The 21,791-nt window shown below is 36.8% G+C and overlaps 1 protein-coding gene across 2 annotated transcripts in view; it reads right to left on the minus strand.

Moving 5' to 3' along the window:
* UBE2G1 (ubiquitin conjugating enzyme E2 G1) overlaps window positions 1-21,791 on the minus strand; it is an 89,284-nt gene that overhangs the window by 8,822 nt on the left and 58,671 nt on the right. For both annotated transcript variants that reach the window (XM_019980987.2, XM_019980986.2), the window contains exons 2-5: window positions 20,686-20,788; window positions 10,707-10,804; window positions 7,584-7,762; window positions 4,730-4,852 (exon numbers count right to left, since the gene is read on the minus strand). In XM_019980987.2, the coding sequence (XP_019836546.1) occupies window positions 4,766-4,852; window positions 7,584-7,762; window positions 10,707-10,804; window positions 20,686-20,788 (467 nt within the window). In that variant the 3' untranslated portion in view covers window positions 4,730-4,765. The remainder of the gene's footprint in view (window positions 1-4,729; window positions 4,853-7,583; window positions 7,763-10,706; window positions 10,805-20,685; window positions 20,789-21,791) is intronic.

Below are 21,791 nucleotides of genomic sequence, written 5' to 3' on the forward strand. Positions count from 1 at the left end.
TCACGAGGCTCTTTAGTTCTTCTTTGCTTTCTGCCGTAAGTGTGGTATCATCTGCATATCTGAGGTTATTGATATTCCTCCCAGCAATCTTGATTCCAGCTTGTGCTTCATCCAGTCCATCATTTCTCATGATGTACTCTGCATATAAGTTAAATAAGCAGGGTGACAATATACAGCCTTGACGTACTCCTTTCCCGATTTGGAACCAGACTGTTGTTCCATGTCCAGTTCTAACTGTTGCTTCTTGACCTGCATACAGATTCTCAGGAGGCAGGTCAGGTGGTCTGGTATTCCCATTTCTTTAAGAATTTTCCATAGTTTGTTGTGATCCACACAGTCAAAGGCTTTGGCATAGTCAATAAAGCAGAAGTAAATGTTTTTCTAGAACTCTCTTGCTTTTTCGACAATCCAATGGATGTTGGCAATTTGATCTCTGGTTCTTCTGCCTCTTCTACATCCATCTAGAAATTCACAGTTCACATACTGTTGAAGCCTGGCTTGGAGACTTTTGAGCATCACTTTGCTAGCGTGTAAATGAGTGCAATTGTGCAATAGTTTGAGCATTCTTTGGCATTGCCTTTCTTTGGTACTGGAATGAAAACTGACCTTTTCCAGTCCTGTGGCCACTGCTGAGTTTTCCAAATTTGCTGGCATATTGAGTGCAACACTTTTACAGCATCATCTTTTAGGATTTGAAATAGATCAACTGGAATTCCATCACCTTCACTAGCTTTGTTCATAGTAATGCTTCCTCAGGCCCACTTGACTTTGCATTCCAGGATGTCTGGCTCTAGGTGAGTGATCACACCATCGTGGTTATCTGGGTCATGAAGATCTTTTTTGTATAGTTCTTCTGTGTATTGTTGCCACCTCTTCTTAATATCTTCTGCTTCTATTAGGTCCATACCATTTCTGTCCTTTATTGTGCCCATCTTTGCATGAAATATTCCCTTGGTATCTCTAGTTTTCTTGACAAGATCTCTAGTCTTTCCCATTCTATTGTTTTCCTCTTATTTCTTTGCACTGATCACCAAGGAAGGCTTTCTTATCTCTCCTTGCTTTTCTTTACAGCTCTCCATTCAAATGGGTATATCTTTCCTTTTCTCCTTTGCTTTTCGCTTCTCTTCTTTTCACAGCTATTTGTAAGGCCTCCTCAGACAACCATTTTGCCTTTTTGTATTTCTTTTTCTTGGGGATGGTCTTGATCACTGCCTCCTGTACAATGTCATGATCTCCGTCCATAGTTCTTCAGGCACTCTATCAAATCTAATCCCTTGAATCTATTTGTCACTTCCACTGTGTAAAGGTAAGGGATTTGATTTAGGTCATACCTGAACGGTCTAGTGGTTTTCCCTACCTTCTTCAATTTAAGTCTGAATTTGGCAATAAGGAGTTCATGATCTGAGCCACAGTCAGCTCCTGGTCTTGTTTTTGGTGACTGTATAGAGTTCTCCATCTTTGGATGCAAAGAATATAATCAGTCTGATTTCGGTACTGACCATCTGTCTGGTGATGTCCATGTGTAGATTCTTCTCTTGTGCTGTTGGAAGAGGGTGTTTGCCATGACCAGCGCGTTCTCTTGGCAAAACTCTATTAGCCTTTGTCCTGCTTCATTCTGTACTCCAAGGTCAAATTTGCCTGTTAGTCCAGGTATTTCTTGATTTCCTACTTTTGCATTCCAGTGCCCTATAATGAAAAGAACATCTTTTGGGGGTGTTAGTTCTAGAAGGTCTTATAGTCTTCATTGAACCGTTCAACTCAGATTCTTCAGCATTACTGTCTTGGGTTACACAATGCCTTGTGTCCTGGTCAGGTTGCCTAGGAAATAGATTCTGAGACAGGTATTTGTGTAAGGTTTACTGGGAAGTGCTTTGAAGAGCAACAGTGAGGGAAACAGATCTAAGCAGAAGATGGTGGGGGTAGCGCAGCTGAAATACAGACTTCAGGCAATCCAACACTGGAATGGCCTTTCAGATAATCCCCAAATTGAGAAAAAAGCCCAAGTCTTTGTACCAACCCATTCTTTCTCCAAACCAAACAGTCCATGGATGCAAGTGGCTTCTGAGGAAAGGGACTAACTTGGGCAAGTGATCTCTTAACTCCTAGAAAGCAAGTCAGCTATGAGTTATCAGCAGGCAACATTCCCAACAGCCTGGAGTATGATTATTTCCCTCTGGACAGGCAGTAACATCCACCACACCCAGAGACCTTATCTTCTCTTACCATCTTATTTATTTCCTGGTGAAGCCAACCAGTATACTGTGAGCTAACCTATGAAGAGGCCCATGTGACAAAACTTAGAAAGAACCCAGTCAACAGCCTGTGAGGAACAGAAACCTGCCGACAACCACATGACTGAACTTGGAAGCAGATCCACCCACAGCTGAACCCTGAGATAGATGGCTACAGTGCCAGCCAACACCTTGACTGCAGCATTATGATGACCCCAGAGCCAGAAGATTCAACGTGGACGAGATAACAGATGTTGTTTTAGGTCATTGCACGGGGTAATTTGTAAAATAGCAAGGGAATTAATACAGTCCCTCTACCCTTGATACAGAACCAAAAGACAGAATCCTTTTGCCTGGTGGTACAGAATGTGGCCATGTAGCTGATCTGTGGGAGCGGGAAGATTTTGTTTCTCCCTTTGTCCTCTTACTTCATCCTACAATAATAACTTTCTGGTGGCAGGGAAGAATCTAAGACACAGAAAGTAAAATCCATATAGGAAAAAATTAAAATTCAACTGCATTACAATTAAGCACCTCTGTTCACCCAAAGATACTATAAAGAAAGTAAACTGACAAGGATAGAAATCAATAACCTAACTGAAAAATAGGAAAGACCAGAAAAAGCACTTCACAGAGGAAGTATCCATGGTCAAACACATTATAGCATGCAACTGCATTGTAACTAGGGCAACACACATCAAGTCTGTAATGACATCTCATCTGATACTAGATCAAAAACTTTGGGGAAGGAGCTCCCTGGTGGTCCAGTGGTTAAGAATCTGCCTTCCGATTCAAGGACTGCAGGTTTGATCCCTGGTTACAGAAGATTCCACATGCCGCAGGACAACTAAGCCTGCACGCTACAACTAGAGAAAGCCCGTCCACCGCAGTGAAGACCCAAAAGAAAAAACTGGGAAAAACAAACAAGACTTTGCAGAAGTCTGATAATATCAAATGTTAAAGACAATATGGAGCAAATAGAACCCTTGTCCTTGCCAACAGGGGTATAAATAGATCCAATATTTTAAAAAATAATTTGGCATTATCTAGTTAAAGTGATGTGTATACACCTTTAACTTAATTCCACCCCTAGGTATACACCCCAGAGAAACTCTTTTAGTACATCTACAAGAAACAAGGATAGCTACATTCTCTGTAATAGCGAAAACAAAGCAAAATAGGGAAATTCCCTGGTGGTCCAGTGATTAAGACTCAGTGTTTTCACTGCCGTAGGCCCAGGTTCAATCCCTGACTGCGGAACTAAGATCCTAGGAATCAGGCAGTACAGCCAAAAACAAGAAACAGCCTCCCCCAAATAAAAACAAAACAAAAACAGAAACAAGAATAAGCAAAAACAACAATAACAAAAAACAAACAAAAACCCCACTCTAGAGAAATAATGAAATGAGAACCAAGAGTAAATTTATCTAATGAAATACTATGTAACAGAGAACATGGAATATAACTGTATATAACAAAGGACAATTGCAACAATATAATGTTGAGCAACAAAGTCACAAAAGAATATGACCCAAAAAAGACATTATAATTCCACATACATTCAGCTCAAAAACATGCAATATGTTGTTTAGGAATAAAAATTGATGAAATTGTGAAGAAAAACAATGATAAACACAGAATTGGGAATATGGAAAAAGTATTGGTAGAGGAGGGGAATGTAGGAGATGTAACAGTTAATAATAAAGCTCTTTTTCTTAAAATAGGTGGCCGGTACAAAGATATATAGCATGTACTCTGACTTTTTTAGATGCTACGTTTCATAAGTAGGTTTTATCACCTCAATATTTAATTTAAAGAAAGAAAAGCCAAAGAACTTAAATATCACACATTTGGTCAATTCATCTACACCGTGTCTTCTGCTAAGCCAGATGGGTGCCTACTATCTTTGGCTCCTTGATAGACTTAAAGCAGACTTGTGGACAGATGGTATACAAGAAAAGGAAAAATTTTCCTACTGGCCCTGTAAGTAATGAGCAAAGAGATAAAGACCAATTAAAACAAGAAAGGTAGATATTTAATGGTCTTATCAATATATTATAAACTATGGTCTTTCTTTTTTTAAAAAAACTAGGAAAAACTTAAGTCAATCTTTACCATATACAGCACAGTATGAGAAAATATAAGAAATTTCAGTGCCTAGTTTAGTCAAAGATGGCAGACCAAAAGGTAAAAACAAAGAAAATGTAGCAAAAACAAAAAAATCCTCTATAATGAGAAATTTTACCAACAGTGAACTACTACCATACTAAATCAGTTTAACACGGAATATCTAGTTAAAAACAGCTAGATTTACTGAAGGAAAAAGCAAGTAGATGACACTAATCTGCTGAGAAACAGCAGATTACTGGACACTACCACTGAAAAATGAAGCCAATGTAAACAAGCAATTCAAATCCCCAAATCACACATTTTCTAAAAACACTATGTCATGTATAAAAAACGTAAAAGAGTAGGATGATTTTTTTAAATGAACTTACCCTGAAATAAGTGAAGTTACAGCTGTTGAATAAATGTCACTCAAAAGCAGTCTCTTGGCTTTTTCTTACACAGCGGGCAACTTTCCTTTTGAATTCTCCATTTCTGTCTTCCCTCCATTCTTTCTGTAAGTACAAAAGTAATAGCAAGTGATTTTATGCAAACTCCTCAAATACCTACTTTAATTTTGAATGTAATGCTTTGGCAATGTGAACACGTTTAAAATGTTAAACAGTTGATAAGATTGAAAACACTTTTGCAAGGCACTCTGCCAGGATACATACAAATTACTTCTATAGGCAAAGTCTCTTTGAAAAAGGAAAGGGCCCTAAAAAGCTTTAGCAATTTTGTATTACACTGAAAAGAAAGCTGCTGCTTACAAATAAGATATCCAGGCTATCTGGAGGATCACCAACTCTCTACTGGAAGCACCCAGAAAATAAAGTAGACAGAACTGTGCCTCCTATATCAAGTAGATGGGTGTAGTGCATCATATTGAGATGATACTGAGTAGTATTTCTAGTGGGGGAGGGGCCAGGACATGACAGTAACAATAACACTATTACTGCCAGGCACATGAAAAGGGAACACAAAAGAGCACCAGCATACTTTCACATGAGAAGAGAGCTGATTTGTATTTAGCATGTAAATAGCAGGAACTTCTCACTAAAATGCCCGGCCTATTTTTTTCCCTGTATCATCCATGTAGGGACAGCAAAGACTGTAGAAACCTTCAACACTTGTTCTTGCAGAGGAAGAGATCTGAACAATTTTTTCCCCTCAAAGCAAGGCACCCCAGTAAGCCAATCATTATAGTAAATGATGAGGTAAACTATAATGTGGAAATGCAGAGAGATTTGTAGATATTTGATAAAGTATTTGTGAATAAAATGTTATTGTCTCTAATTACCTCATTATCATTTCTAAGACATTTTAAGAAAGAGCAATTCCAGTAAAAAGGGGAGGTCAAAACAAAGGAGAAAAAAAATCACCTAAAAAGCACACTCAGCAGAGAGAATTAAGACTGAGAGCAAGGGGGATCAGGTAGAAAGGTATTAAAAAGATCATATGGAATTATTATTATTTGAGTGCACCATGTAGCATGTGGGATCCTAATTCTAGAACCTGTGCTCCCTGCATTGGGAGCATGAAATCTTAACCACTGGGGCCATCAGGGAAGTCCCTGGAATTACTTTTGTAAGATATAAATCCTCACGACCAAAGAAAATGGCAGTGAAGTCATCTAATAATGGGGAGAAATTTTTCCTGGAAGACCAAAGGTAGATGAAAGAACAATGAAACGTGCAGCAGAGCAGAGAAAGCAGCAGCCTAGGGAAGTCTCAGTGGGACCCCAGCCAAGAGGGAAAGGACCTACTGAAGAGAGCCCCAAAGTTAAAGTTTGGGAATGGCAGCTTGAAGCCACTAAAAAGTGGGGTTGAAAACTGAATGACAGAAAGTTTGGCCTTTCCTTCTACACACACCCCAAATTTTAATACCTTCCTAAAGTAATAATGATGATATACAGATTTTATAAAAATATCTGAAGACCACTAGAATTTGAGCTCCAGGTATGGGTATTTGGTATGGAAAGTAATTACTTCTTCATTTTGGCATTTGACACCTCTCTTCCTCCAACTCACTCTTACTTTTTTTTTTCACTCTTAGTTTAGTATCTGGCTTACCACTCACACACTCCTAAGGAGAACCAATTCTGCACACATACATCCCTTATGTTGACTTGACTAAGCATAAAGTTAGAATGATTTTCTGTCAGTGTTTACTTCAATTACTAAATTCAAAAATTCAAAGTCAGAGATTTGAAAGGTGGTTATAGCGCTTCTTGGCCTTTTGGCTAAGATCAAATGAAAGGTGGTTATATATGTAGTGTTTTTCTACAAGTAAGATTTTTACCCCCAAGTTTTTATGTAGATCTGAATTAACAAGAGGGAAAAAAAAAGGTGAATTTAACCTGCTGGCTTTCACATATCCTAACAAAGGTTCCAAGAATTAGAACAAAAGGATTTTTAAAGAGGGATAGATGACTGAGGAACTAGGACTATTCTAGATTAAAAAAAAGACTAATAAAACATGAATACAGGACTTCCCTAGTGGTTAAGACTCCACGCTTCCACTGCAGGGCCACAAGTTCAATCCCTGATCAGGGAACTAAGATTCCATATGCCACATGGTGCAGGCAAAAAAAACAAGAACAAAAAACAAATAATTTTTTTAAAAGGAAAAGAAGGAAGATTGAAAAATAAAATAAAAACAATAATGTAAAAATGAGAAACCTATAATAAAATGATAGGAAACACCATCCTTTAAAAAATAAAAAACTAAGTAAAAATAAATGAATAAATAAATAAAACATGAATACAAAATACAATAAGTTCCTAAATTCTGGATTCTCCCTCGCCCCCTCTCTTTGTTCTTAAGAGCTACATGCTGAAGTATTTAAATATAAAGATCTGTAAAGCCTTCTCAGTTTAGCAAATAATAATAATGACAATAATGTTAATAATAACAACAACGTTGCAAAATCTCCACAATGGTAAATCTATGTGTAGGGTGTAGGGTAATCCAACGTTTTGTTAGGTCTCAAAGTCTCAAAGATAAACGCTTGCAAATAATATGGACCTAATAGCGACTAGATATTAAGTATAATAATAGTTTTACAATTATGTAGGATAGCATCCTTATTCTTAAAAGGTACAACTATTTGGCAGTAAAATAAGATTTATGAGAAAAATAAATGAAAATAAACAGATATATCAATACACGTCCACAAACACATACATATAAAAGTATATAGTTTAAATCAAGCTTAATTAAAGGGGAGAGCAGATGTGTCCTTACTGCAGCATCAACATTGGCAGGTGAGTCTCCATTGGGGTCTGCCAGCATAGAAATGACACTAATCATGATGGTTTCCACGGTGTGAATAGGCAGCCAGCGCTCCTCTGGCTTTTCATAACCATATTTATCTTCTCCAGGTTCGTGAAGAATAGAAATGCATACATCACCATTTTTATCAACTGCAAAATTAGAGAGTAAGATTCCAGTTTCAAATACTTTAAAAAATTGGCTATACATAAAATACATATTAGTTGATATGATCCTGATTCCCATGGTATCTGTGTAAGATTCAGTACCACACTGTTCCACTGAATACGTACAGAAGTTAATGTCCAAAATGGAACCTGTTAACCTTTTAGGAAGACCAGAGATTTTACCAAATAGGATCCACCTGACAAAGCCAAAAGAAATGTAAGCCATGTTTTTCATTTCTGCAAAATTTCAAGTTAATATGTAGATGGTACCTAGCATTTACATGTAATAAATATAATGAAATAAATGGTATCTATTGAATCTGTTCATTTATACAAAGTATATGGTCCAAACATCAGAACTGAGTTTCTGTATGATTTCCTAGTTTCCCTAGCAACTTACTGATTGAAATTGTTGATAGTCAGAGGTCTAAGACTTTCCTAAGAAAAAAATGAAAAATAACATCATAAAATACTTTTTAAATCACATAAAGGCAAAATTATATTTTCAGGGAAAAAAACACACACAAATCCACAAAGTGAAGTGTCCAACTCTTTGCAACCCCATGGACTGTAGCCTGCCAGGCTCCTCTACCCATGAGATTTTCCAGGCAAGAGTACTGGAGTGGGTTGCCATTCCCTTCTCCAAAAAGACCATGTTATATTGCCAGTGAAAACTCATCAGCATACATTCATTAGGTCTCTAATCTATAAACCTATTTTAAAATCCAAGCCATAAATTAATTGTTGATCAAAAGAGGGAATGGAGTCCTATATTCTACTAACTTCTTTACATTACACAACCAAATCTGCAAATCCTATAAAAACCAATAATAATACTTATGTTCATTTCTGACTTCCTACCTAAAGTCCAACAAATTTATGATAGGTATAATGTTAAAGCGTATTTTTCACCTCTGGGGAACCAGCATCAAAGTTTATATGCATTGTGGCTCTACAACTAATGCTTTCTGAATGCATGCTGTATGCCAGGCACCCACAATTGACACAGAGAGTTTAGCAGTGAATGCAACATTTAAGACCCATGCCTTCAGTGTACTGTACATGAGCTATTCTACAATTAACGCTCCTTATCCCAACTCACCTACACCTTCTAATATAATCTATTAACTAAAATGAAATAACCAGATCAAGAAGCAAGAATAACAACAGTAAAACTTGTAACAGCACTATAAAGTTGAACAGAGAATGATAGTACAGTGTTAAGATATTTTCCTCACTTACCACATAATATAAATTTTTCCTTGAGAAAAGGAAGTCATATGTTTTTGAGAACATTTAATATCAAATGTTTGTATAAAATTCTATCAGAGAATCGATTTAAGATCCATTTTCCTTTTTAGAAATTGTTATAATTTAGCATCTTTAAAATTTTAACCTCATGTCATTTCATTTTAAACATATAGAAAACATTTTAAACCTCTTAGAATGAGGCTTTTATGCTTAATACCTATTACCTATTAAAATTGTAGTATTTTTTTTAAAGGCAAAATAACTGAGTGACATAATTGAGCTGATAATTGAGTGAAAAGGCCAGTGCTATCATTCCTCTTAATAATTAGAGTCCATGTATTACTTTTGTATATGCTCTCATTTAACTCACAAAGAAACTAAGGCTCCAAGAGGCTTTACCAACAGTAACATAGGCTAATTCACGCAAAAGACAGCATTCAGAAACTTTTTGTTACATTTTCCTTTCAAACAGGTGCAAAAAAATTGACTATTACACACTGAATAATTCAAGAGAAGGCAGGGGAAACTGCCAAGAGCCTAGGAAGAAATGAACATATGCCCAAGCAACAACGGGCAGATGTGGTCGATTCATGCACCCATACATTGTGCAGGGCTATCATTAACGTGTTCTACCAGAAAGAAATTCTTTTTTCCCCTTCATACTGGTGCATACTATGTCTTCTGTGATCACTGCTACCTAAGATGTGATGAAATATGGTGGCCTCCTTGATTCCCAATAGTTTTCCATTCATCAGTTCTAGTCTCTTCTAAGACTCAACTGTTTTTCAGGTCACTGAGTTCTATTACATTTCCTTGTAACAAAGCCTTGGTTTATTCATGCATCCATTACTCTCACTGATTTTTGCTTAAACTAATATAGAAGGGTTTCTCTTCCTTGCAACACAATGTCTGGGTTATGAGAAGCAGAACGCAGACTGGTGTAATAGTCTAAAAAAACAACACTGATTACAAAATACTTATAGTCAAAATACTTACGAAAGAAATTCTTGCAAGCTCAATCATACAAAACAAGGCCAAAAGTTCAGAGAGACTATGTATAAACATAGTTTATCTAGACTAGCCTTTGGCTCACAAAGTGAATTTTAAATGGTTGTACAACTTCAGGTAAAAAAGTCAATGTCACCATTTGATGCACAGCACTGTTAGATACTTTCCAAAGATCTAAACACACAGAGTTTTATCTCATTTGACCCTATCAATCATCTTATGACATAGGTAAAACATTCCTTTTCCTTATGAAGAATATACATAAACAGTTAAGAGTGTCCATAGTCTAGGAGCTAAGATGAGAAAATAATAATTAAAAATCCAAGTTTAACTACTTCTATGTTCTCTGTAATAGCCAATGAATCACATCATACCTTAGAAATAATCTCAATTTTAAGAGCTCTATTAAATGCTGAGTATCACCCATGAACTCATGAACATCTCAGCTGTGAACATCATAGCTGAGAACTAAGTAAATCAACAAACTTTTTCCATTTGATCCATTACTCTTTCTTTTAGAAGGAATCTAATCCAAGACCATGTATATAACAAACACAATAAACCTATCATAAAAATTCCAACACAATTTCACTGAGAACTACATCTTATGACCTTGAAAACGTCAGTGACAGGCTGTCATACTTGCAAATGTAAAACCAGATAAACTTACCATTTGGATGCCAGATTTCTGTAATGAATTTCATTTTAGGAGGCCGAAGGGGATAATCTTTTGGGAAAGTGAGATGAGCTTTAAAAACACCACCTTCACTGGAAAAACAAAAACAAGTTCTTGCCTATAAGTTCCTGCTTATAAGTAAGATAATTATTAAAACAAACATAAAACAAGGATGCTAGTGCTAACATTATAAACGAAATAATCTGGATTGCAAGCAGTTTACTTACTCAAATACCAAGTTTAATAAACTGTCATGCCTACCACCTTATTAAACTCTCAAAAAACAGTAAAATGAAAGAAACAGCTTTAAAAAGGCATCCAGATGAGATCACACTACTGTTGGCTACACACATCTTTTCATTGCTTCCCACTGCACTTAAAACTCAAATGTTTAACATTGCCTATCAGGGTCAAGTTGTCAATTTCTCTATATTGATCTCAACCTGTCACTCTTCTCTCTCATCCCAGTTATTCTTCTTTCTGTTCTTTAAACACAACAAGCTTTTTCTCATCTGAGAGCTTATGCATTTTCTTATTGCCTCTCTGGGAACAGTTGTGCTGACCTCCAACCATCCATCCATCCATTTATTCATCTTATCATTTAACAAGTATTTATTCAGTCTTTATGTGGAGACACTGGGAGTTCAGCAGTGAACAAAACAAAGTCTCTCAAGTACTTAATATTCTGGTGTGTTTCAAAGTACTGCTGTGCAACAGAACTTTCTGCAACTGGAGATGGTCTATAGTTACGTTCTCCAACATGGTAGCCACCAACCACTTGTAATATGGCTAGTACTTGGTTCTCAAAAAGTTTGAGAACTTTTTGGCCAACCCAATACAACTGATTAACTGAATTTTTAATCTTGTTTAATTCTAATAGCCACAAATGACTAGTGACTGCTATGCTTAGGAACTGTTCCTAAACAACGGTCAAAACAACGCAAGTCAATGTTGCAGAAAACCAATGAAAAAAGTCAGCCTTATGGGGCAAAAATGACAAAGTTTCTGACTAGTGACCTTGGTACCGCTGTTTCCTCTGTTTCAAAGGCGCTTCTCCCTTTGTTATAGTCAGAACTCAGCCAAAATGTTACCTCTGAGAAAGATTTCACTTGGCTACCCAATTCTAACTAGCCCCTGTGTCCCTCTATCACGTGGACTTCTTTTCCATTTCTTTACTGCAAAAGGAATTCACACCTCTGATTCTTTTATTATAAGATAAATACCCCATAGAGCAGGGTCAGATGCAGGGTCATCTGACTGTGTTTGTTTCAGATCAGTAAATAATAGAATTCTCAGCTCATTAAATGGTTTTCATTCATTAAACAAACAGACATTGATTATCTACCTAGAGAAGGCACTGCTGTACGTAAAAGGATATGACAGAAAACAGGACATCAGAGATCACTGATTTACAGCACTTACCATTCTAGGGTCAGAGGATAATAGCAAGAAAAGTACCAGTAATAAATACTGGAATGAAATGAGCAATCTATTGTTAAGTTTTAAAAAAGTATCTACAGAATGAGCCCATTTGTCTTTAAGAAGAAAAAGTGAGGGTATGTTTGTATAGAAATAGAAAAATGTCTGGAAACATGATACCAATACACCAAAATGGTTAACTCTGAAGCATGGGATTATGAGATTTTTTACTTTCTGCTTTGTACATTTTGCTATCACTTGAAGTTTTAACCAAAGCAAGTACGTATTCTCATAACTTTTTTCTGATCATAGAAGCAAGATGGCAGGACGGTGTTAAAGAAAGGTAGATCATTAACACCAAACACTTCTGAATACTTAGGAAAGGCCACTGGGCTCCGAGTAAGGAACATGTTTCTCTTTATGCTTACATACATGCTTCTTTCTATGAAGTGTATTAAGTATACAGAGGGTCATAATGTAAAATATTTCTGATTATGGGTTGTGGTTTAAAAAAAAACACTTTGAAAGCCACAAATACAAAAACTAGGCAAGAATCCATGTAAAAGAACATCAGAACAGCTACCACAAAGCCCATGTACTTTAAACCATTGGTAAGGCTATTCCCTGATACTAAGTTAGCTTTCCCGGATCCCTAAATTTTGACTGATATCAGATGCACTTAAAAGCTTTACAACAGCTGATTGAAATCCCTACCATGAAAGATTACCTTAGTCTATTAAAAATTTTGATCAAATTTAATTAATTGGATTATCCTTAAAAGTTTAAAGTACACGATTTTTTTTTGTCTACAATGTCCTCATCGTCCATTCTGAATCAATCATGCAAGTCTTTAGTTTTTTTTTCCTATAGGTGGAATCCTTAATTTCTCTAACACCTGTGAAAATCATACTTTTTTTTAAGCCTAAAACTCAAAACATAGTGTACAAAACATGGTTAAATAAATATTAAAATGTCACATATTCACTATTTTTCAAATACATAAAGATGCTACTATGATGAGCAAAATCAAAGTTTTATGAAAAGCATCAATGGTTTAAATGATGCTTTCCTACTTTCTCTTCACAGATATTAACAGTGTAAGAGTATAACTGCTATATATTACAGATATATCATATTACATATATGATTACTAGCATGATATTCTAGGCCAGTTCAAGTTTCTTCTATTAGACTTCCCTTACTGTCTTTGTATTAAATGTATAAAAGTCTTACAAGGATAAGAGCCTATCATTCTACCTTGTCAGATCCTATCATTCAGCCATATTTACTTTCTTTAAATGATATACCATATGTACCATCAACATTGTTCTTTTATATATTCCTTTTCACATCTGTCTTCTGTTTATTCATTTTTACCTGTCACAATTCATCTATTACCTTCATAAAATATTTGATGGCTTCCAATGTTTTTGCTACTACAAACAATAAAACACTGAACATTCTGAACACTTTCTAGGCACAAGGTTTTACCCTAGAAATGAAACAAGATGAAGTTTAAATAACTATTAAAAGTCACACGGATAATAACAGTAGTAGACTCAGGGAGGTAAACAAAGATATTCTCCAAAACTCACATTCTTAAGCACTAAATGATAAATGATACGGTACTGCCATGGATCAATCAATTTCTAAGTCAGGCACCAGGTTCATTCCTTCTGAAAGTTCATACAAAATATATAGCTTGTGCAGCTAAGTTTTAAACAGACTGTATAAGAATTTTGTTACTGTAAAAGAATATTAATCCAAGAATTTGGTTAGTCAACTCTTTGCTTTCTATATCCATCAAGGTAAGGCAATAACAAGATACATATAATCTTCCAAGATTCTACAAATTTTTCACACCATTGCCAGAGGTAGGAAACAATATAAAACATACTTCTTGAGCACACCAACCATGAGTGATGAAAAAGAGATACAGCAAAAGTTACATATCATTTATTAATACAAATTTATAAAATTTATAATTCACAGTGAAACCCATATCTCCTAAAGTTTCTTTCAAAACCTACTGCCGTTCCTACCTGATATTATTCTTTCTCTGGATATGGGCAGCTAGTCACAGTACTTGATAATCATTAGTCTGAAAATAGCAGGTTGTCACACCAGTTTCAGATTATTTTTCATAGAGAGAAAGCCTCAAGAATCTATTTTTAATATCTCCAGAAACATTAATTAATGGCAAGTGTTAGTCGCTCAGTTTGTGTCCAACTCTTTGTGACCCCATGGACTGTAGCCCACCAGGTTCCTCCATCCATGGAATTTTCCAGACAAGAATACTGGAGTGGGTTGCCATTTCCTTCACCAGGGGATCTTCCCGACCTAGGGATCGAACCCAGGTCTCTTATATTGTGGGCAGACTCTTTACTGTCTGAGCCAATGACAAGAACAGCAATAAAAAGTTAATACTGTGTAAAGATAAATGTAACAGCTAAATTAATACTCAAAGCAACTATCAATAAAGTAATGCCTGAATATACCAGTTATTGACACATGGATTGTAAGGAGTGTGGGGTGCCCTCTAGTGGCTAAATGAGGGTTAATGACACCACCATGAACTACACTAGCTTTTAAAGAATTTTAGTACAGCAATCATTCTATTATTACAGAAATGACCTAATTAATTACTAAGTGATGGATCAATCACTTAGGTTTGCTCACATTAACTACTTTCAATACTATAACCCCTCCTCCCATTACCAGTCTCTCTGTTTCTCCTCTTACTTACACTTAAGATCTGTGTCTCATTTCAAGTAACACTCCCTCCAACAACCACGAGAAGGCCTCTGCCCTCTTCACTCCACTGAAATTTCCTTACTGTTAAATCAACAAACAGCATTAAATACTTGATTCTTGGTGGCATTTTAGAAAGCTTCCTTCTATAAAACCTTCTATTAGATGTCTGGCTAACTTCCTCTGCTTTTCTCAGGGCCCTGGCCTAGGCACATGTGTGTCATCCCCTGGGCAAGGCTGTTGATCTCCCTATTTCAGTCCATTTCTTACACTATGCATGCACGCATGCTTAGCTGCTCAGTTGTGTCTGACTCTTTGAGACTCCATGGACTGTAGCCCACCAGGCACCTCTGTCCCTGGGGATTCTCCAAGCAAGAGTACTGGAGTCTGTTGCCATGCCCTCCTCCAGGATATCTTCCCAACTCAGGGATTGAACCCACATCTCCCGCACTGCAGGCAGATTCTTTACTGTCTGAGCCACCAGGGAAGCCCAAGAATACTGGAGTAGGTAGCCTATTCCTTCTCCAGGGGATCTTCCTGACTCGGGAATCAAACCAGGGTCTCCTGCATTGCAGGTGATTCTTTACCAGCTGAGCTATCAAGGAAGCCCCTTCTTACACTATAGATCGCCCCCCCCTAATTTTTTTTAACAATAGTTTAAAACATTTTACTACAAAAATAAAATACAAGTAAGCTGAGGGAAAATAAAATTTATAATTCCAAAGTTATGATACTTAGAATCTGATGCATATTCTAAAATATAAATCTTATAATTCTTGATGTAAAACTCCCCAATGGTTATGCCTGGTCCTCAGGACAAAAGAAAAATTCTAACTCCTTAATAATGTTTACAAACATTTTCTAGCCCTCAACTCTCTAGCCAACCTCATTCTCTGAAATTCCTTATAGTCATTTTGCTCAGTTGCCATCCCCTTGTTCTGTCCCTTATTTTCCAGGCCTATGTACACAAACATTTCTTTCTCCCTATGAAATGCTCAATGCCCAGCTTCCCTTCCACTTACCCCCATCTCCTACTTATTCCCATCTCCTAATCCCACTGCTATGCCAGAGTATCTGTCTAGTTAATCCTTACCCTAGCTATTGACAATCCAAAATCTCTTCAATCCCAGAATAATTAAACCAAACGTGGCAATCTCATTCATCTTGCCAGTTACCAAGTAAGGAATGAAGCAACTTGATTCCAACAAATGAGACAAGAGTCTGCTGGAGAGCTTCCAGAAAAAAGGCTTTTCTACATTGAAATACATAAAAAATTACTTTTTTTTTCTACCTTTTTGACTTTAGCTCACTGAGACTTATTTTTTTTTTAATTGGATTTATTTATTTTAATTGGAGGCTAATTACTCTACAATTTTGTATTGGTTTTGCCATTCATCAACAAGAATCCGCCATGGGTGTACACATGTTCCCCATCCATATTGGGGATTGGATTCCAAATTGGAAAAGAAGAAGTAAAACTCTCACTGTTTGCATAGGATATGATCCTCTACATAGAAAACCCTAAAGACTTCACCAGAAAATTACTAGAGCTAATCAATGAATATAGTAAAGTTGCAGGATATAAAATCAACACACAGAAATCCCTTGCATTCCTATACACTAATAATGAGAAAATAGAGAAATTAAGGAAACAATTCCATTCACCGTGAATTCCATTTATCCACTACAATGAAAAGAATAAAGTATTTAGGAATATATCTACCTAAAGAAACGAAAGACCTATATATAGAAAACTATAAAACACTGGTGAAAGAAATCAAAGAGGACACTAATAGATGGAGAAATATACCATGTTCATGGATCGGAAAAATCAACATAGTGAAAATGAGTACACTACCCAAAGCAATCTATAGATTCAATGCAATCCCTATCAAGCTACCAACGGTATTTTTCACAGAGCTATAACAAATAATTTCACAATTTGTATGGAAATACAAAAAACCTCAAATAGCCAAAGCAATCTTGAGAAAGAAGAATGGAACTGGAAGAATCAACCTGCCTGACTTCAGGCTCTACTACAAAGCCACAGTCATCAAGACAGTGTAGTACTGGCACAAAGACAGAAATAATGATCAATGGAACAAAACAGAAAGCCCAGAGATAAATCCACACACCTATGGACACCTTATCTTTGACAAAGGAGGCAAGAATATACAATGGATTAAAGACAATCTCTTTAACAAGTGGAGTTGGGAAAACTGGTCAACCACTTGTAAAAGAATGAAACTAGAACACTTTCTAACACCATACACAAAAATAAACTCCAAATGGATTAAAGATCTAAACGTAAGACCAGAAACTATACAAGTCCTAGAGGAGAACATAGGCAAAACACTATCCAACATCAATCACAGCAGGATCCTCTATGACCCACCTCCCAGAATATGGGAAATAAAAGCAAAAATAAACAAATGGGACCTAATTAAACTTAAAAGCTTCTGCACAACAAAGGAAACTATAAGCAAGGTGAAAAGACAGCCTTCAGAATGGGAGAAAATAATAGCAAATGAAGCAACTGACAAAGAACTAATCTCAAAAATATACAAGCAACTCCTGCAGCTCAATTCCAGAAAAATAAAAGACCCAATCAAAAAATGGGCCAAAGAACTAAACAGACATTTCTCCAAAGAAGACATACAGATGGCTAACAAACACATGAAAAGATGCTCAACATCACTCATTATCAGAGAAATGCAAATCAAAACCACAATGAGGTACCATTTCACACCAGTCAGAATGGCTGCTATCCAAAAGTCTACAAGCAATAAATGCTGGAGAGGGTGTGGAGAAAAGGAAACCCTCTTACACTGTTGGTGGGAATGAAAACTAGTACAGCCACTATGGAGAACAGTGTGGAGATTCCTTAAAAAACTGGAAATAGAACTGCCTTGTGACCCAGCAATCCCACTGCTGGGCATACACATCGAGGAAACCAGAATTGAAAGAGACACGTGTACCCCAATGTTCATCGCAGCACTGTTTATAATAGCCAGGACATGGAAGCAACCTAGATGTCCATCAGCAGATGAATGGATAAGAAAGCTGTGGTACATATACACAATGGAGTACTACTCAGCCATTAAAAAGAATACATTTGAATCAGTTCTAATGAGGTGGATGAAACTGGAGCCTATTATACAGAGTGAAGTAAGCCAGAAAGAAAAACACCAATACAGTATACTAATGCATATATATGGAATTTAGAAACATGGTAATGATAACCCTGTATACAAGAGAGTAAAAGAGACACAGGTGTATAGAACAGTCTTTTGGACTCTGTGGGAGAGGGAGAGGGTGGGATGATTTGGGAGAATGGCATTGAAACATGTATAATATCATATATGAAATGAATCGCCAGTCCAGGTTCGATTGGGACTGGTGCACTGGGATGACCCAGAGGGATGGTATAGGGAGGGAGGTGGGAGGGGGGTTCAGGATGGGGAACATGTGTATACCCGTGGCGGATTCATGTTGATGTATGGCAAAACCAATACAATATTGTAAAGTAATTAGCCTCCAATTAAAATAAATAAATTTATATTTTAAAAAACTGAGTTATTTTAATTGGAGGCTCTATTCTTATTTCTATATAAGAAATACATAAAACACAAGCAGAAACTACTTTCACTTCTTCCTTTTCAGCATACTCTGAAATGCTCAAAACTGTTGTAACCATTTTACTATCTCTGTCAAGAAAACAAATTTTCTTATATTCTAAGCCAGCTAAAATCAGATTTCTTTTGCTTATAGCCAGAAGCCTACTAATACAGTGACTAACTCTTCAGTTCTCATTTTAGACATGTCCTCCTCTGGGAAAAATTCCCCAACACACTGAAAACTTGCCACACACCCAGTGAGTTCTCACCATATCCCAGTGCCTCCCTCCATCATGGCTGTCCCCAAAGTGTATTAAATAACTACACAATGAGCAGCTTTGCCAACTAAACTGTAACCGCTTTGGAGCAGCACCTATTAAGTGATTTAAGCCCATGTTTGTAGCATCTAGCATAAGAGTGCTCAAAAAATTAGGAAACTAAATGAATGAGTAGTGTAAATGCCTACGATGCTTTATTTTTGAAACAATTCTAAATGGGAAGTTGCTAAAAGGGATGGCCAACACTCAATAAATCTTAAACCCACTTCCTGAAGGCTTTATAAAGAATTTCATAACTTCTAGCATGTGAGTTTTAGAAAAGGTCATTCATAAAAAGGAATCATACCCAGGTAAATTTGGATGATTATTATAAGGTCTGTCAACGGCATTAAGTCTTCATTGTTCACAGGATGCTCAAAGTATATTTGACACTGAGGTTAAACTGTAGCCTGGGTGCAGTCAGTGCTCTCATCAGTAAGGGACAGTGAGGAAGTGGCAGCCAGTCAGCAACTCCAGAGGAGCTGCCACAAACGCTTCTGTTATCCACGCCTCAGATAGACAGTCAGCACTTTTAAAATGTATATGAAATGCCAGAAACAGGTTTTCATTGGTAGGAAGGATGGCCTGTTAATTAGTACAATGAGTATTAAAGTGTCTTTCTTTCATGAAGCTGAAGGGACACAACATGTATACGGACCAGCTAGTAACATTTAGCGGTGCTTGCCACCATCTCATGAAAAAAGCATAAAAATCATGTGAGGTCCTTAGCGACGGGAGGTCAAACCTGGATGCCTCACTTCATTTTCTACTCAGACATTAGTTCAGAAGAACTTCTCTTGTTATCACAAACCAACTTTAAGATCAACAAGATTCTGTCACTGGAATGCTGCTGTGTCTTCCTTGAGTAAACCTTCATGCAATGTGTTTTGATTTAGAAACCCAGAACAGAACCTCATCAGGCTCAGAAGCCAGGCACAAGTATGATTTTGTGTGCAAAACTTGGTAAGAAATTTACTTTCAAATAATATTAAGGTTGTGGGGGAAGACCTCTAGGATGGCTTTCATTGACTACTGTTATCTACCAAACTATCACTGTAGATAGAGTGACTAGATTGAGTTATCTTAGCTTGCAACAATTACCAATGCAAATGTACCATTGGGAAATAAATCAGCAAAAATTTTGATCAGCAATAGTTGTGACAAAACCTAAATCATTTATTTTCAGACCTTAGAAAACCTCCCAATCAATACTACAGCTCAACTATGTATGTCATATATCAGTTTGCTCTGGTATAGAACTAGCTCTGGATTTTCTCTTCCATCAGGTTGGGGAGGTGCAGAGGGGAGGCAAAGGAGTTACCATTCAGAACATCTAAAATAAAACTATCTCATTGTAAAAAAAAAAAAAAGAAAAAAAGTCTTATGTATCCAAATCCTTGCTGCTTAGTACCATCAAGGACCAAGGTTGAGTGACTAAGAATCTCCCAAGAAAGACCCTGCTATCCCTCAGTTGCATGGCTTTGAGAAGGTTGCTGCATTTTTTCCCAACACCTCAACTTCTATAAAAAGCATGCAACTTGTACTAGTCATTGACATCAGACAGTCATGATCCATCTTACAGAACATTAAATATTAGTAAGTTTAAGTTGACCTGCAAACACTTGGAACAGAAAATCAGACTGTGTGTGGTCTCTGAATCTAAAAATGTACTACATATATAAGAAAGTCCATCTTTTCTTTGCTTTTTGATAATACCACACTCTGCTGTCTATCTTTATATCAGTTAATAGTGATTAATTAAGTGATTAACAATCATTCTTATAAACTGGGAAACTTCAGTTTGTCAAAATAGTTTATATTTTAATTATTAAAAGAGTTCCACTTGGATGTCAGTTCCATTATACTTACTAAAGTGTATCTGGAGGACCAATAATAAGCACTTCCCATCGGTAGAGATCATTGTCATCTATTAAACCTGCTGAAAAGCCTTCCACTGGATTTTTGTTGAGCTCTGTGGAAAAAGAATAGTTTTATAACAAAATTTAAGTACATAATCTTCACCCAACATTCATTACAGACCATTAAAAATTCTAAACTATTAAATGAATACACCTGGACCCATTAGCAAAATGCTACCTGATGTCAAAACCTTTCATTTCTATAACACAAGGAGGCAATGGGTAAAGCAAGCTATCCAGAAGATCAACTTCTACTCCCCTTTTACATCTACCCTGGTTTCCAGCAAGGTTCCTACCATTCTAAGTAGCTCTCTGGTGGTATATAGGTATAGTGGGACAGAGAGCTTATTAGAATGCAGTTGTCAGACTCATTCCCCAGAGATTCTGGTTCAGAGGAAAATCAAACCAGTATTTCTGATAATTCTTATGGTATGGTCTTTAGGGTCTTTGGCCTTTCAGAAATACCAATAGAGTGCCTGGTACCTTTTCAATGGAACTTGCTATATAACCAATCTTAATTTATACTAGTAACTATGTATCTGCATGACTAAGTCCTCTGCATTCTTGGGGATACATGTCTGCAGCTGGCGTCCATGTGTGCCCCAACAGACTGAGTACTCAGAGAAGACAGACTCCATCTGTCCTGCCTGTGTATGTTGAACCTTTTGCCACAATCTCCAGCATTCAGGAATGGCTTAAGAATAATAGCTGGGGCCTACAGGAACAACACTAGCAACATGAGATCTTCCTCTTCCAGAGACAGTGCTCTAGCATGGATAGAGAATGATGGGGGCTGGGGATAAGAACAAAGGCAGAGAACTAGTGAGGTAGGGGAACGCAGGCCATGAGGGCCCCTGAGAGGAGCAGGTGAGAAAGAGAGCAAAGTCTGAACAGTTCCTGGAGACACGGGGCTTAATAAAGTAATGACCCATCGATGGTGGGCATCATGTTAGGATTTTTAAAAAAGTTTTAACAAGATATAATTGACATTCAGTAAATTGTAGGCATTTAAATTATATAATTTCTTACACATTGATATATATACACAGCTGTGAA

The sequence above is a fragment of the Bos indicus genome, chromosome 19 (genome assembly GCF_029378745.1).
Source record: "Bos indicus isolate NIAB-ARS_2022 breed Sahiwal x Tharparkar chromosome 19, NIAB-ARS_B.indTharparkar_mat_pri_1.0, whole genome shotgun sequence".
Taxonomy (NCBI): domain Eukaryota; kingdom Metazoa; phylum Chordata; class Mammalia; order Artiodactyla; family Bovidae; genus Bos; species Bos indicus.